At 53.7% G+C, this 15,412-nt stretch overlaps 1 protein-coding gene and 1 long non-coding RNA gene across 3 annotated transcripts in view; one reads left to right on the forward strand and one right to left on the reverse strand.

Moving 5' to 3' along the window:
• GATA6 (GATA binding protein 6) overlaps positions 1 to 7,781 on the reverse strand; it is a 31,715-nt gene extending 23,934 nt beyond the window's left edge. Inside the window, exons 1-3 of the mRNA XM_019487087.2 lie at positions 7,456 to 7,781; positions 5,535 to 6,255; positions 1,282 to 1,448 (exon numbers count right to left, since the gene is read on the reverse strand). Of these exons, the coding sequence (XP_019342632.2) occupies positions 1,282 to 1,448; positions 5,535 to 6,237 (870 nt within the window). The 5' untranslated portion in view covers positions 6,238 to 6,255; positions 7,456 to 7,781. The remainder of the gene's footprint in view (positions 1 to 1,281; positions 1,449 to 5,534; positions 6,256 to 7,455) is intronic.
• An 810-nt stretch (positions 7,782 to 8,591) lies between these two features.
• LOC109283068 (uncharacterized) overlaps positions 8,592 to 15,412 on the forward strand; it is a 79,384-nt gene continuing 72,563 nt past the window's right edge. Inside the window, exons 1-2 of one of the 2 annotated variants that reach the window (XR_009460758.1) lie at positions 8,592 to 9,161; positions 11,361 to 11,496. This is a non-coding gene — a long non-coding RNA (uncharacterized LOC109283068). Of the gene's footprint in view, positions 9,162 to 10,213; positions 11,279 to 11,360; positions 11,497 to 15,412 lie in introns of those variants that run through there. The other variant, XR_009460757.1, reaches the window with a different exon arrangement.

Below are 15,412 nucleotides of genomic sequence, written 5' to 3' on the forward strand. Positions count from 1 at the left end.
TATGAACACACAGAAGGCCTGGGGTGGCTGCAAGGCTCTTGAAAGTTTGATCAGGTTGATACACTTTCCACATATATGGATCCAAACATCAGCTTGGATTTTATCAGTATGATTTATTATAACTAATCCATTACTGGCCATTATTGAAAAGAGTATTCTCTTATATGTCTGTTCTCCACTCTGTTTTATTAAACATATAATGCAACTCTTCTTTTGCTAATTTTTCTCCTTTCTTATTTAATGCCAGCTTTGAGTTATAAATGGGGGTTCTGGTTTTTAATATTTATTTCCCTCCCCCTGGTTTTCAATGTCTATTTCTTAGACAAACTTTGATTCATTTTGGGGAGTAAAATAAAACAAAGGCTATACTTATTGTTTAAACAATTGCTTTTCTTTGAATGATATACAAAATGTCCCTGCTCTCCCAAGGAATGAATTCTCAGCAAACAAAAGCCGGTCTTCAAGAATTCTTAGCTCCCTGAACAAACTATTTTCGAAATTGAAAAAAAAAAATCATTGAAACTTCCAGTATTTTCAGGGCATAGTTTTTAGTAAAATCTGTGAGGCTGCACTGCCAGGGATTATCAATTTAAAAAGCCAAATTATAACCAGTCTACATGCATCCAGCTCAAAGGGCTAAGGGTTATTTCCCCAGTTTATGCTTCAGGACAGTTATGGCATAAAGAGGAGCCAGGCAGGGAAGCCAAATGAAGTAAGAGGAAGGCAGCAAAAAAACTGCCTTTTGACTTGCAGTCAAAAAAGGGACCTTTTGGCCTAGGTAATGGGCAGAAAGAGCACTGTGGTTTGTAGTTGGGGGGGAGGGGGTGGTAGCTAGAGCACAACCAGGTAACTTGGCTTCAAACAGGATTGCCTGCACCTTCTCCAGAGGTAAAAGGGCTTTTCAGCTGCCTTGAACTAAATCTCTGCTTGTCAAGAAATTGGGCCACTCTCTGAGCCAGGCGCTCGACACACTGGGGCAACTATTTTAATTTCTAAATAAGAGAACTTTTACACTCTTTTCTTCTATGCCTGAAGAAGGGTGCATGTGCCTGAAAGCTTGCAAATAAGGATTTTTTTTTTTTTAAAAATTGTTGCAAAAATCGAGTTGGTCTAATAAAAGAGATCACCTCTCCCACAAGTTCTGATTCCTGGGGCAACTACTGGCACTTGGCTCCAGTGACATCTGTGGGCACTGAAGAGGAGATGTTGCCTTGGGGTGAGGCAGTGAGCGCTCAAGGGGAGCAGGACTGAGCCCTGGGTGCCAGGGAGGCCAGGACTCACCACTCTTTTCTGGGGTTTGATGAGGGGCCGGCTCAGGCCGTTCATCTTGGTGTAGAGCCCGCAGGCGTTGCACAGGTAGTTGCCGGTGCCGTCCCTTCTCCACAGCGGGGTCTGGATGGAGCCGCAGTTCACGCATTCCCGGCTCTCCGACAGGTCCTCCAGCAGCTCTGCCGGGGACACGCCAGTTAGCCCCGCGGCTCCTGCCCGGCCCGGCCTGCGGGGCGCGTGCGGGAGTGGAGCCGGACCCGCACAGCCCCTGCCCGCCCTGCTCGGGGCCGGGAGCGGCAGCACCCCGGCGATGCCTCGGCCCCCAGCAGCCCCTGTCCCGGATCCCAAGGACGGCAGTGCCTGGCCGGGAGCAGGATCGGGGCTCTGCTCCCCCGGAGTGAGACCCGCCCCCGCTTTTCATCTGATCAGGATCAACCCAGACCTTCCCAGCGGGGGTTGCTGCAGACAGGGGCGAGGTCCGATGGCTTCCCTCCACTCCCGTTTTTATTTTTCTTGTTTTTGTGTACGGCGCAGCAATAAATCAAAGCGCTGCTGCCGGAGCAGAGAGAGGGGGGTTGTTTTGGTTTGGGTTTTTTGCCCCCTTTGCAAACAAATAAAGGCCGGGGGACTCTCCCAGGGCCCCGCGATCCCACTATGGGGAATCACAGCGAATTGGGGGGGAGAGGGGTGCCCCTGCCAAGCAGGCAAGAGCTGCGTGCAGGGAGGGGCTCGCTGGACGCCCTGCGCCTGACACCCTCCGGGGCGAGACAAGAGCCGCGACCGCGCGCTCCCTGCTAGCCCCGCCGTGCGAGCGGAGCTGGTGGGAGACGGGATAATCCGGCTCGTTAGGAAATGCAGCGAGAGGGAAAATGCTGAGCTTCTGATCACAGCGCTCTGCTAACCACTTTATCCTAACCAGGGGCAGAGGATAAAGAAAAGCCAACTCTCCAAAGAGGCGCTTGCAACCTCCGCTTTCCCCCGCGGCTGCCTCCCCTCTCCCCACTGCCCAGCCCGCCCTGGCTATCGCAGCGCCGCGATTGCAGGGCCAGGATTTCAGGGTCACTTTCTTTCCACGCCGCTTTCCTGGCAGGAGAGAGGAGGAAGCCGGCTTTGTGGGATCACAGCCTAGCGAGCCATTCGTGTCCCTTCCCTGCCCTGATCCGCTTCCTTGATTCATTATTTCGTTACTCCTCTGCGCCCCGCACATTAGGGAAGCGAACGAGATCTTGTAAACGTCAAAGAAGAAATGCCCCTGATGCCACTCAACCATGTTGCCTACAGACACCCTTTGTTGCTCCCCTGAATGAAAAAAAAAAATCCAATCCAATCCTGCTCCCCTCCTTTGCAGAAACGGATAAATTAAAAAGAAAAGAAATCAGAGCAGGGCAGAGCTCGCTGTCAGCCTGTAACTCTCAACACATCACTAAGATTTATTAATCTTCCCACTAAAAGCCGCCATTGAATGCTGTAATCAGGAAACATGCTTAAGGCTTCAAGGACACTGGAGTTAAACTGTTATTTGTCTCAACTGTTGACTTTAAAATGTCCCCTTCGTATCTAGGGAAAAGAAATTCCGTGATAATAAGATTTCCCCGGCGCTGGGTTTGCTTGCTCCCAGCTCCAGCGAAACGCCCTTGCATCGGGCGAGCAAGAACGGAGCTGAAATTCGTAGGTGCAAGTTGCGCAGCCCCCAGACCAAGCCGGGACACACCCCTGTGTGCCCCCCTGCGGCTCGGGGAAGGCGATGATGCGATCTAGTTTGACATATTAAGGCTTTTCGATGGCAGAGCCTCGTGTTTGTTCTGCCAGAGCTGCTTTCTTATTTCTTAAAAAAAAAAAAAAAAAGACAGACCCAAAAAACTGTACAGAGCTGGGTCTTGTTTTAATGCAGAATTTTAATTCGCGGGGACAGAAAACGATTTTTATCCCTAACATGACGGGAGAAGTACAGTTGCTTTTGTTTGGGGGGCTTTTTTTGTTGTTTTAAGTTTTGTTGTTAAACTTGATACAAAGTTTTCAACTTTTGTTTTTAGTTTTGTTTTTAAACTTTATTCAAATCTCCCTCTATCCATTCATTTCTTCTCTTAAAAAAGACTCAATTTTCTCTCCTGTTAGTCCTCCCCCTCCCTTTCCCCAGGACTAAAAGAGAAGATCTAGGGAAATTTTACAGGGCGTTATCCAAATCCGTGGTAGACACCAGGCATGTTATCAATGCTGCCCAGGTACAACGATTTTAATAGCGCCCAGAGCAATAAATGCCACGATTATTACGATTATTCAGTATTATTATTATTATTATTATTATTATTATAGGATTATTGCAGTATATATCAAACCTGAATGAAACTCAAGGCAGAACTGCAGGTTGAACACACTCTCTCTCTCTATATATATATATGTGTATATACATGTAACATACATATGTATGTATGTGTGTGTATATACATACACATATACATACATACAACATATAATACATATAGTTGAACCTGCAGCTCTGCTTTGAGTTCCATATATTATATATATGGATATCCATATATGTGTGCGCTCCGCAGAGACCTCTTAAACAAGAGAGCATTTGGATCAAAGGGGCAGCTCTCGCCTCTGTCTGATCGCAGTGAATGGAAGAGATCCGGACCCTGACACCTTCCCAAAGGACTGAAGAGGAAGTGTCGGGATAACCCCCCCCACCCTGGCAGTCTGCGCTCAGATGCCACTCGGGTTTCAGGTCAGATCCGATCTGTGGCAGGGGCGCAGAGAGGTGTTAGAGGACCTGTTCCGGGACACCTGTAGTTGCGGGCCAGATCCACGCATGCTTGGGCTGCTCCTTTCCTAAAGAGCCAGTGACAAGGGACCTGCAGTCCCTGTCCCTAAACCCACACCTTCTCAGTCGCAAGGTCACCGACTCTCGGGGACAGAGGAGGGGAAGCCTAGCCAGGCGCGGGTCAGTAGGAGCGGGGAGGTGCTTCCCCGGGAGGCCGCAGCAGGGAATCGGACCCCGGTCTTAGCCCCTCTGGCAGAGCAGAGCAGCCCGGGCTGGCCTGGCTTTAACAGTGAGTCCGACACAGACCAAAAGCAAAAGGCGCTTTCGTGCCCTGTGTTAGGACCGGGCATGCAAAGGGAATAAGAGATCCGGGCAGAGAAAACCGCTCGCCCTTCCCTGCAGCTCTTGACCTCTTCCAATGTAGGGTTACCCTGCCTCTTCCTTCCTCTTCTCTACTCCCGTCCCTAACCTCTCTCCATTACTCTCCCCGCTTCCCTTTCTGTATGAATTTTCCCCTGTTTCCCACATGGATCTTCACCCCACGCTCCTCTCCCTCGGCAGGAGACGCGGTTTCTTCCTGGGGGATCTGATCCACAACCCAGTGACCTCCTTCTTCCTAACCCTGAACTTTGCCAGTCCTGACACCTCACTCTCGTCTTGCGTGCAAGAAGGCCTTTCAGCTTTTCTCCCTTGGTTTCCTTTCCTGCTCGGCTTTTGCTTTCCACGGCTTTCTAAAAAATATTCTCCATTCTCTAGCTCGTGCTAGGAAAGGAGCCCTCTAAATCCAGTAGGTAACACCGAGGGGTAGGGGAGCGATTGCTTTCGGCTTCTCTGGGGAGAAGAAAGATGTCCTTGGGGACTAGCTCCTTTGTTTAGAGGAAGAGGAGAAGAAAGAAGAAAAGAAAGAAGAAAAAAGAGGAAAGGAAAGGGCAAGGCAAGACAAGGCAAACAAGGAAAGGAAAGGAAAGGAAAGGAAAGGAAAGGAAAGGAAAGGAAAGGAAGCGAAGCCGTAGTGAATCCGTGTGCCCGGGATACTCCTTGGCAGGCTCGGCCTAAGCCAGCACCGATCAAATCCAAAGAGAAAGCCTAGTAGGACAGAAAAGCCGACGAGCAGGCAACCCCCACGGAGTGACACCGGCGCTCCCATCCCTTCCCCGAGCAGACCCGGCCGGCACCGCCCGACAGCCCATGCCCAGATCCCGCCCGCGGGGCTGCCCCGGCAAATCCATGTCAGCGGAGCGCAGGGCGCACGCGCCATGCCCCCGGGGCCGCCACCAGCGCGGGGAAATCTCGGCCACGGCCGCACTGGCACCCGGCGGGCTGGCGGGGAGGATGGCACGGGGAAGGGGCGGCTGGCCCGGACTCAGGGCTGGCTTTTTTTGCAGAGGGGTTCTCACGACCGCGCCGATAGCGATCTCCTTGTAGGCAAGAAGAGCCGCCCCCCGCCCAGCCCTAGATGGATGGGCCCCTGCTCGCAGCACCCCGGTCCCCCGGCCCTTACCTGCGCTGGGCGGGCGCACGGGCAGCGGCGCGGCGCGGCTCTGCAGGCAGTGCAGCATGGAGTTGTCGAAGGGCCCCGCGGGCCAGGCAGGCGCCAGCTGCGGCCCCACATAGGACGGGTAGTGCGCGGCGTAGGAGCCGCCGAGCGGCCGGGCCAGCGGGCTGTACTGCTCGCGCCCGCCCAGGCCCCCGCCGTAGGCCGCCGGCTCCCGCGCCGCGGGCGGGCTGGGCGAGTAGGCGAAGCGGCCCGAGGGGTGCGCGGGGCCGGCGCCGGGGCTGTAGGCCGGGCTGTCGGCGGCCGGCTGCGGCCAGGCGGCGTGGCTGGCGCCCGGGTGGCCAGCCTGGCCCGCGCCCTGCATGTAGGGCAGGCCGGGCAGCACGGAGCCCACGGGCCGGCTGCCGGGCACGTAGACGGGCGAGCCGGCCGCCGCGTGCATGAAGCCGCCGGCCGCGCCGTCGTAGGCGCCGCCCGCCGGGGCCAGGCTCTGGTACATGTCCTCGGGCTGCTCGGGGCTGCGGCGGGGCCCGCGCCCGGCCCACAGAAGCTTGCTGCCCGGCTCCAGCTCCGCCAGCAGCACCACGTCGTCCCAGGCGGGCAGCGGCGGCGGCCGCTCCGGCGTCTTGCAGGGCGAGCAGCGGCAGGACGGGGCGGGCTCCGCGGCGCGGGGCTTCAGCACGCACCAGCCGGCCTCGGGCAGGGCCATGCGGGTCCCTCGGAGCCGCTGCGGGAGGGAGGCAAGAGGCAGAGGCGAGGCGGTCAGGCGACCCCGCGGGCCCCACGCACACGCGCAGGAAGGGCAGAGCCCGCCCCCCGCACTCCGCCCCGGCCCGGCCCCCGCCTCCGGCTCGGCCTTGGGGCAGGGCTGGCGGCAGCGCAGGCTGGGCGGGAGGGTGGGGGGGAACCGGCGCCACTGCCGGCCGGGACCAGGAGCAGCGCCGCCGGGTGCGCAGCATGGGCGAGGGGGAGGGGGGCGGGTGCGCGTGTGTGTATGCATGGGCTGGATGGGTGTGTGCATGCACCTGGGGGTGCATGGGCGTAGGGAATAGATAGGGGTGGGCGTGTGTGTGCACGTGTGTATGGGCGTGTGTGCAAGGGCCGGATGGGTGTGTGCATGCAGGGATTATATGTGCATGTGTGAGGGTTGGATAGGTGTGTGTGTGTGTGTGTGGCTGGGTGCGTGTGCACGTGTGTGTGGCTGGGCGTGTTTATGTGTGGATGGGTGCAGGGATTGTATGTGCATGTGTGTGTGTAAGGGCTGGATGGGTGTGTGTATGTGTGGGTGGGCGCGTGTGCACACGTGTGTGTGTGTGGATGGGTGTGTGCATATGTGGGTGTGTGCGTGTGTGGAGGGACTAGATGGAGGGCATGTGTGTGGGGGGGTGGATAGGTGTGTGTGCAGGGGTGTATGTGTAGATCGGAGTGTCTAGGAGGGGTGTGTCGGAGATCACAAGGAGACGGGGGGAGACCCGCCCCCAAAGGATCGATCAGCAGCTGCATGTGGCCGGGCCGAGGGCGGGGGTGGGTGCCAGCCGGCCCCGCTCCCCTCCACCCCGGGAGCGCCCCTGGGTCGCGGCCCACGCCTGCACCGAGACCCCGAGGGAGCCAGGGGGCCGAGCCCGCGGGAGAGGCCGAGGAAACGGCAGCGCCGGCGGGGCAGGCAGCTGCCAGCGGCTGCGCTTGGAGAGCGGCCCCGGAGCTTCCTTCCTCGGGGCCTGCAGCTCCCGGGCCCGGGTCGCTGCCCTCCCGCACGCGCCCCCACCCCCTGCAGAGAGGCACCAAAAACCCCGTCCCTCCGGGCGAGATAAGTGGGAGATAAGGGGCACGGCCTGAAGATAAGGGCTCGCGGGGAGCTCCCCAGGGAAACCCTCGGGGGATCGGGAGGGGCCGGGGAAGGAAGGAGCAGCAAAAGCAGCGCTCAAACCTCTTGCGATCACTTCTCATGGGGGTCCCGGCGTCGGGGCGCGGAGCCTGTAATCCAACTGGGAGGCGAGCGCAGGCAGCCCGAGTCCGGGGCTCCCGCCGGCTGCTGATGTATAAGAAGGAGAGAGGAGGCGCCTCGGGCCGCCCGGCCGGAAAGCTGCGCGCAGCAAGCCCTGATTGGATTCAGCCGGCCCTAAACAAACACGGCGCGCCGGACAGTGCCGGCTCCCCTGGGGCAAGGGCGTGCGGCTCCCTGCCGGCCCGGCCGCGGCCCCGTGCGGAGCGGGGCCGGCTCCGCAGGCTGGACACCCGCCCGCGGACCAGGGATCAACCCCCCCGCCCCCGACACCCCTTCCCCGAGGATCGTTCGTCTGTCTGGTCCACCAGCCCCCCCGCCCACCGCGCCCACGTGCCTCTCTCCAGAGCCACCTCCCACTCGGAGTTGCCCCCGGGCCCTTCTTCCCCGCCTCTGCCCGGGCGAGACCCGAGCGCGCGGCTTCCCCCGCACCCCCAGCCCCTGCTCCCAGGTGCCTCCCCACCTGGGCTGAAAGCAAGTGCGCTGGGAAGCAAAGCGCTGTGTCCCCGGGAATCTTAACAACTGGGACACACACGCACACACCTATAGATATACACATCGATGTATAGCTATAACTAGATATATGCACACAAAATCACACATATATAAGCTGTAGCTATATAAACGTGCTCTATCTAGCTATCTACTTCTATATATGTATGTATGTACCTATCTCTCTCTCTCCACTTCTATATATGTATAAAATTTATCTTGTTTCTATGATCTATCTATCTATCTATCTATCTATCTATCTATCTATCTATCTATCTATCTATCTATCGAGCCCGGGCGGGGCAGAGCCCTGTGAGAAGCTGGGAGAGCACGGAGATAGATAGATAGATAGATAGATAGATAGATAGATAGATAGATAGATAGATAGATAGATAGATAGATAGATAGATAGATAGATAGCTTTTAACTAACCCACCAGTGCAGTCTGTCAAATGGGGAAGCAAGATCCGAGCTTTTTTGCTATACCTCCCAAAAGTTGCGGCACCGCCCCCCGCTGTTTCCTCGCCCCCACCCCCGCACACCCCGGGGTGCGGAGCCGCAGCCACCCGGCCCCAGGAGCCCCGCGCTCGGCGGCTCTGCACGGCTAGCCCTTCTCAAGCCTCACTTCCAGTCGGCCCGTGCAGCTCTTTTGCTGGCCTGTTTGGCTCCCACCGGCGTGAAACAAGGAGGCCAGCAACCTCCGAAAAGCCCCTCTTTGTACCTTTAAAATCCGAGCCAGGCTCCTCCTCGCCCTGCAGAAGGCTCCAGGTGAAGCCCGAGCTCATCAGTCTCCGGGACTCTCCGCTTTCGTCTTTTTCCCTTTCTGATCCCCGCTCCCCACCCCCTCCACCTCCTGCCCCCCTTATCTCCGCTGTGTACAAGCCGACCCAGCACTTAGCAGGAAAGTGACTGGAAATTAAAATAACTCCGTTCCCCAGAGGTTATCAGCTGGATATCTGTCATCATCAGCTTGTACAGAGGGAGACTCGGCTGTAACAGGGGCTGGCTGAAGCCTGTCTTGCTCCCTGCAGCCGCCAGAAATTATTCCTTCTGACAGACACAATTATAAAAAAACACAGCCCCCCAAAGCCGCTGGCCAGGGAGCGGTGGCCCCGGGGCGGGCTGCGGCTGCTGCCCAGGTAAGGCGCGCGGGCCGGGCAGGCTGCGGGCCGGGGGCGGGAGGGGGCTGCTTTGCGCCGCGCCCGCGATGCGTTTGGTGGCATTCGCTGACCGGGGAGCTCAAGGGGGGGTTGCAGAGGAGAGGTTTCTCCAGCGAGCGGGAAGCGATTTTACCCCACGCTCCGCTGACCCAGGGTGCCCTCGTGCCGGAGTCCGGCCGGCAGAAGCGGCGACCGAGGAAGCAGTCCCCCAACAGTGTGTGGAGGACAGCCCTCCGCGCCTGCCTCGGCTCTGAGTGGCTCATCCCGGGGGCTCGGCTCTGGCTCTGGCGGGAGGGTCGCAAGAAGAGCTGACCCTCGCGAGGGACTTGGGGCCAGGCCGGAGCGGGGCAGGATTTCCGCTAACGCGCGTGAGAACAACTTCGGGTGCAGACAGAAGTGATGCTCTGAGGCGCGCGGTTTTGCCCGATCCACTTTGCTGGAGCCGCGGGGCCCTCGCCTCGCGCATGGCACGATACGCCTGGCGGGGCAAGATGCCTCGTGGCGGCGGAGCTAGGGGACCCGGACACACCGGCCTGGCACGGATCTCGCCCCAATGGCCCAGGGGCGACCTGCCTGATCCCCTCCCAGTGCGACCCCGCGGATGAGGCTGTTTCCCTCGCAGCCGGGCGGCTGGTCTCGCTGTCATTTCTCTCCCCACCGGGAGTCGGGGAACACTCTGACTCCTCTCTTTCCCTTTCAGTTTTGCTCCGGGTTGGCCGTGCCCGCGGGCTCCCGTGGGACCTTCTCCCGCAGGACGGCGGGGTCCGAGCGCTCCCCAGCTGGGCGGCGGTACCTGGCAGGGCCATGCGGGAGGGGTGCGGGGACAGAGGTGGGCCTTGGGGGGAGGATTGAGGCGATCAGGCAGGCAGTGCCCGGCCCTCGGCCGCTCTCCCCGGCCCGCTCCCTCGGATCAGTCACATGCAACCGCTTCAGAAAGGGGCTGCGCAGGGCTAGCGCCCGCGGGGGCTGGAGCCGGGCGGGCGGGCGGGCAGCCGTCTCCAGGTCCCTCCGGTCCCGACAGCTCCCGGGGGGCCGAGGAGGAGGGCTCCCTGAGGCAGGGCTGCTTCCAAAGATGCGGATTCGTTTCCTCTGCCCGCCCGGAGTCCGCGTCAGCCCGGGGCCCCGGGAGCCCACTTGTCCGGGCTGCTCCCGGTCACGCACGCAGCTCTTCTAACAGGACTGCACCTACCCCGGCCGGTGTGCCTCCCCGCGGGCCGCACACTCCTTCGGCTCCGGCGCCGGGGGCTGCAGGAGTCCATCAGGCTTTGGGACACACACACACGTGTATATATACATATATATCAACACATACATGTACATATATACATATACACCAATATATATATAAACATACTATACACACACACACACATATGGAATATATGGAATGGAATATATCTTGGGCATGCATTATATACTTATTGCCAGATTATATATAAAACATACACGTATTATATAAATATATAATAAATATACATGCTACCATTTCTATTATGCATCCTACAGGTATGTTTGTATGTATATATGTGTATGACACACACACACTATACATATATTACATATACATAACATGCAGATATTGTGCAATATCTATAGTATTGTGCAATATATATAATGTGTGTCATAGATAATATGTCATACATATAAAATGCAGATATTGTGCAATATATATCATGCTATATATATAAAATGTGTGTGTGTGATATCCATGCCTCCCAGGTGTTGAGCTTCCCAGTGAAGCCGTGATGGCTCCTCAGTGCCCGATGCACTGACCGTCTGACCGTGAGCTGTGCTCACTTGCCTGTTCCTCTCGACTCTCTCCCCTCCCCATCCCGTGCCTTTCTGCGCTGGCTTTGGGCCGATGCACTGTTGACGGCTCAGCCGAGGCACTCGATCGCCCCTCGGCTCCCGAAACAAGCGGCCCCGGCCCGAGGGCCCCGTGCGCCGGGAATGGCGGGCTGAGCTGTAGCCGGGCGCGGTGCCGCGGGGGTCGCGGCCGGGCTGCGGCGGGGAGGTCCGGCCGGCGGCGCGCAGGGGACGCCGCTCGCCCTCCCCGGGCAGTGTTTATGCAACTGAATGTACTTCACAAACTGCTGGTAAGTTTAGGCCAGGCTGATAAGCGCCGCGGTTATTACAGGCTCCGTGCTGTGCACTTCTCCCCTCTGCTTCTAATCCTAGCTCCCTACACATCCTGCTAGCAGGGCCACCCAGAGATCAGAAGCGGTTGCAGCTTGAAACCGTCTGTGATGCAGCTAAGAGCGGACTTCTCTGACCCGCACAACGATAGCTCCCGGTGAATTTTCGAACCTAGCCGGTAGGTTGTTTCCCTCTCTCTCTTTCCCTTTCCAAATCCGTCTATTCAGTATGTACAGATAAAAAGCCACTGAAGGGCGCGCGCACACACACACAGGCACGCACGCGCGCGCGCACACACACACACACACACACACACACACACACACACACACACACACCCCGCTGCAAAGGGAAACAAACACGATTTAATTTGTTCCTGTCGCCTGGTTCTCACAGTATTTCAATGCAATAATACCAGGGCAATACAGTACAACTGAATGGGCTGGCAGGAACCATGGCAGGATTTCTTTTTCCTCTTCTTCTAAACTCCCCTTTTCCTCAGCCAACCTGGAGCAAAAAACTTGACTCATGCCAGAGCTCTACTAGTGACTATTTCCCAAGGGTCAAGGGCCCCTGGGAACACAACCCCACGTGTGGACCTGGCATAAGGGGGAATGCTCCAACATCCACACAAGGCACCTTTTCTTCTGTCCCTACAAGAAGTTATTCAGATAGGGCTGCTGCTGAAGAACTCTGCTTGAAGACCAGCACTAAAAGGATAAGGGTAAAGTTTGGGCTGGAATTTTTTATTATTATTTTCCAAATGCCTTGCGTTTTGCTGCTGAGGTTTGGGGGCTGGGCTTCAGGCAAGTACCAGGCATCTCAGGAATGAAGATCAAATCCTTTTTTATATTGACTTCAGCCGGTGAGAATCTTGTGGGTGTGTCATTACCATACGCTTGAAGAGCGCTTGGCCTTCTGACATACGCATGCAGGGAGACAGAAATGAGACTACCTTTTGAGGGGAAGCAGGAATGGCACTACCCACACTCCAATGCAGAGACAGAAGTTTGAGAAAAAAGAGGATTCAAAGTAACAGCTTGGATCTGTTCTTCCCCCACCCCACCCTCTACACACTCAAACATGCTGCCTCTAGTCCTGAAATCCAAATCAAACCCCTAAGCTTCAGCAGGAAGCTCCAAAGGTTATTTTTGTGCCTGTACTTAGGTAGCAATGGGCAGGAGAAGGTGATTTCCTGGAGCAGAAGCAGCTGTTAAGCAGCGTTGCTGTAACCAGGGACCTGCTACCTTTGTGCTTTTGGGTGATTTCCACAGAGACTTTTAACCAGTGACAGCCAAAGAGTCAGTCAGTTACAGAAACTAAACAAGGTGCTTTAGGCACTATATGTCATTTCCTCTTAATGATCATTCCCGTCTTACTTTTCTAGAGTCTTGAAATTTTCTATAAGAAAAATAATTCTTTAACATATCTATCTATCTATAGATAGACAAGTTAAAGAATTATAGATAGATATGTTAAAGAATTATGTTAAAGAATTATTTTTCTTATATCTTATAGAAGTATTTTAAATATATCTATATCTATCTATCTATGGATAGATAGTTATAGATATATTAAAATCAATGAATGTAGGGTTCACTTTATTTGTCATCTGGTTTTTGAGACTAGAAAGTGCACCTGGGTCCTATTTTCAAGCTCTCTCTCCACAATCTCGTAGAAAAAAAAAATTACTTGTTTTTTAAATAAAGGGAAAGCAGAGCTAATATGTAATCTCCTGATTCCAGAAGCTGGGACTTCAAGTAAAACACAAATCTGTTAAAAGTCTGGGAGGCAATAACACTCCCTCTGAGGAGCCAAACGCTACTAAAACCTGATGGGAATTTTGCTATCAAGAGTGTGTAAGAGATTCTGAATAAAGGAATGTGGGGTCAGTATTTTGGGGTGAACAGATCCAAAATGATTGTTGCCCAGGCATTGTTTAAATAAATAAAGGAAAAGTAACAAAACTAGATAGATAGACAGAGGCAGACAGACAATAAACTATATGTAGCAAGAGAGAGAGGGAAGCTTCCCTTATCTCCCAGCAGTGTGCTTCTTTATATGAGAGAGAGAGAGAGAGAGAGAGAGAGAGAGAGAGAGAGAGAGAGTATATAGTATATATATGTGTAGGTTTGCGACTTCTCTCCCCCATTTCTCTCTTCTTGGAACAAAACCAGAGACTTTAGCTTTTCTTGAAGAGTGACTACAGGCACTTTATGTGGGTTCTGTATGTACAAATTCACTCCTATGCAATGACCGTTTTTATACCAAAAAATTGTTATATGTAAGGTAAATTCACTCTTATGCGATCGGTGTGGTGGAAGCTCACAGTCAGCTGCTTTGTACAGTGTGTTGTGGGAGTGACGCACACCAAAATATAGTCTCCTGTGTGGATCTGTGCTCCTCACTCATTGTCTGTGACACGTGTTTTTGTAATTGCCATCCCCATTATGAAAGTACCCTGTGCTTGTGTGTACCATCTGCTGTTGGCAAGTACCAAAACTGTCTTGTAAAGTGGTAGAAATGGGTCTGCGGGTCAGTACAGTCAAAGTCTTGGAACGTATCCCTATTGTTACGTTATAAAGTGGGTTCCCTTTATGTGCCTTTTTCCAGAAACACGTGTACCACATAAAGCGAGGGAAACCTGTACAAGTGTTGCTTTATTTCCAAGCCTATCATAAAAGAATAAAATATCAATTTCCATAACAGCATCTTGCATTCTATTACACAGCGTTTTAATAGGATCAAGATAATAGCTGTAAACCGGCTTTTCTCAAACACATTATATGAATGTTGGCTATGGTTTTGCACTTGTGAATGATAAACCTGGAAAAAAATCCACATCTTTGCTCCCACTGAAATGTCTATTGGTTGTCTCCAGGCTCCGATTCATCAAGAAACATATATCTGAGCTTAACTAGGTACGGGGAGAGCCATGGGACTGTTTGTGCACTGCTGGATGAGATCTGGAGTGGGAATCTCCTCCCGTTATAATTGATGAGCAGAAGGAAAGACTGAGATTTCAAGGTGTAACATTTTAAATTTTCAGCTACATATACAAACACAAACTTTCTTCTCAGACCTCCCTTCCCATGTCCCTTTATCACCTGATCAATAGGTATTAAAGAGAGCTGGGCCAACAATGGAAACCATTCAAAACATTGAGGGGGGGTAGGGGGAGGTTCAATGATTTGGACAAATAATACATTCCTGGCTGTATTTCATAAAACTTGTGCTGGATGTTCTGCAAATAAGGCTGTGCATAGTTGTCTGCAACCCTTACTCATGCACAGTTGATATCGCAGCAATAGGGGCTCTATGAAACCTAAGGCTCTGATTCTGACACCCTAATGCCTTACACTTCATGTGCTGTTACATTGATTTCAATGGCACTGTACAAGGATCTCCCCAAACTTGATCCCATATCTTGACTCTGCCTTAATTTCTCCTTAGAATCACCTGCTCACCAGCTCTCACAACAGCCAAGTCACTGGTAGGACTTCTTTCTCTATGCTTCCTGCCTTGTCTCCTCACTAGTTGTCTTCCAGCTCGGCCTCACACATCATACTACATTTTCCATGCAGCAAAATTAGCATTTTATACCACACAGCCCACCATAGGCTTTCCTTATCTCCCAGCAGTGTGCAGTGTGAGCATACTCAATGACTAAGGACAGAACTTGGTACTACTAAACTGGAAGTCAAGGTGGCAGAATTGCTCCTGGTCAGATAAATTTATACATCTCAAGACATGTTTTTTCAGTGAACAAAGGCAGACAAGGTTTTTTGGGTAAATCCAATATCTCTTATTAGACCAATGAAAATAGTTGGAGAAATTCTTCTTTGCAAGCTTTCGGGTACAAACACCCTTTAAATGAGTTTGTTTGTTTGTTGTTTATTTTGGGGAGGGGGCAAGGGACTAAGAAAAATTAAAATAAAAAAGCAAAACACAAAACTTTCTGCAAAATCAGAACTCTCCACAAAAGAGATTTCCATCTCTTTCCCCTACTTCAAGTATCACAGAACACCAAAAACATCTATGTTCACTACAGAGTAGACCTACAGCGGAAGAATGCAGGCCTTAGCTCAGCCAAG

This window comes from Alligator mississippiensis, chromosome 3, assembly GCF_030867095.1.
Source record: "Alligator mississippiensis isolate rAllMis1 chromosome 3, rAllMis1, whole genome shotgun sequence".
Classification (NCBI taxonomy): Eukaryota; Metazoa; Chordata; order Crocodylia; family Alligatoridae; genus Alligator; species Alligator mississippiensis.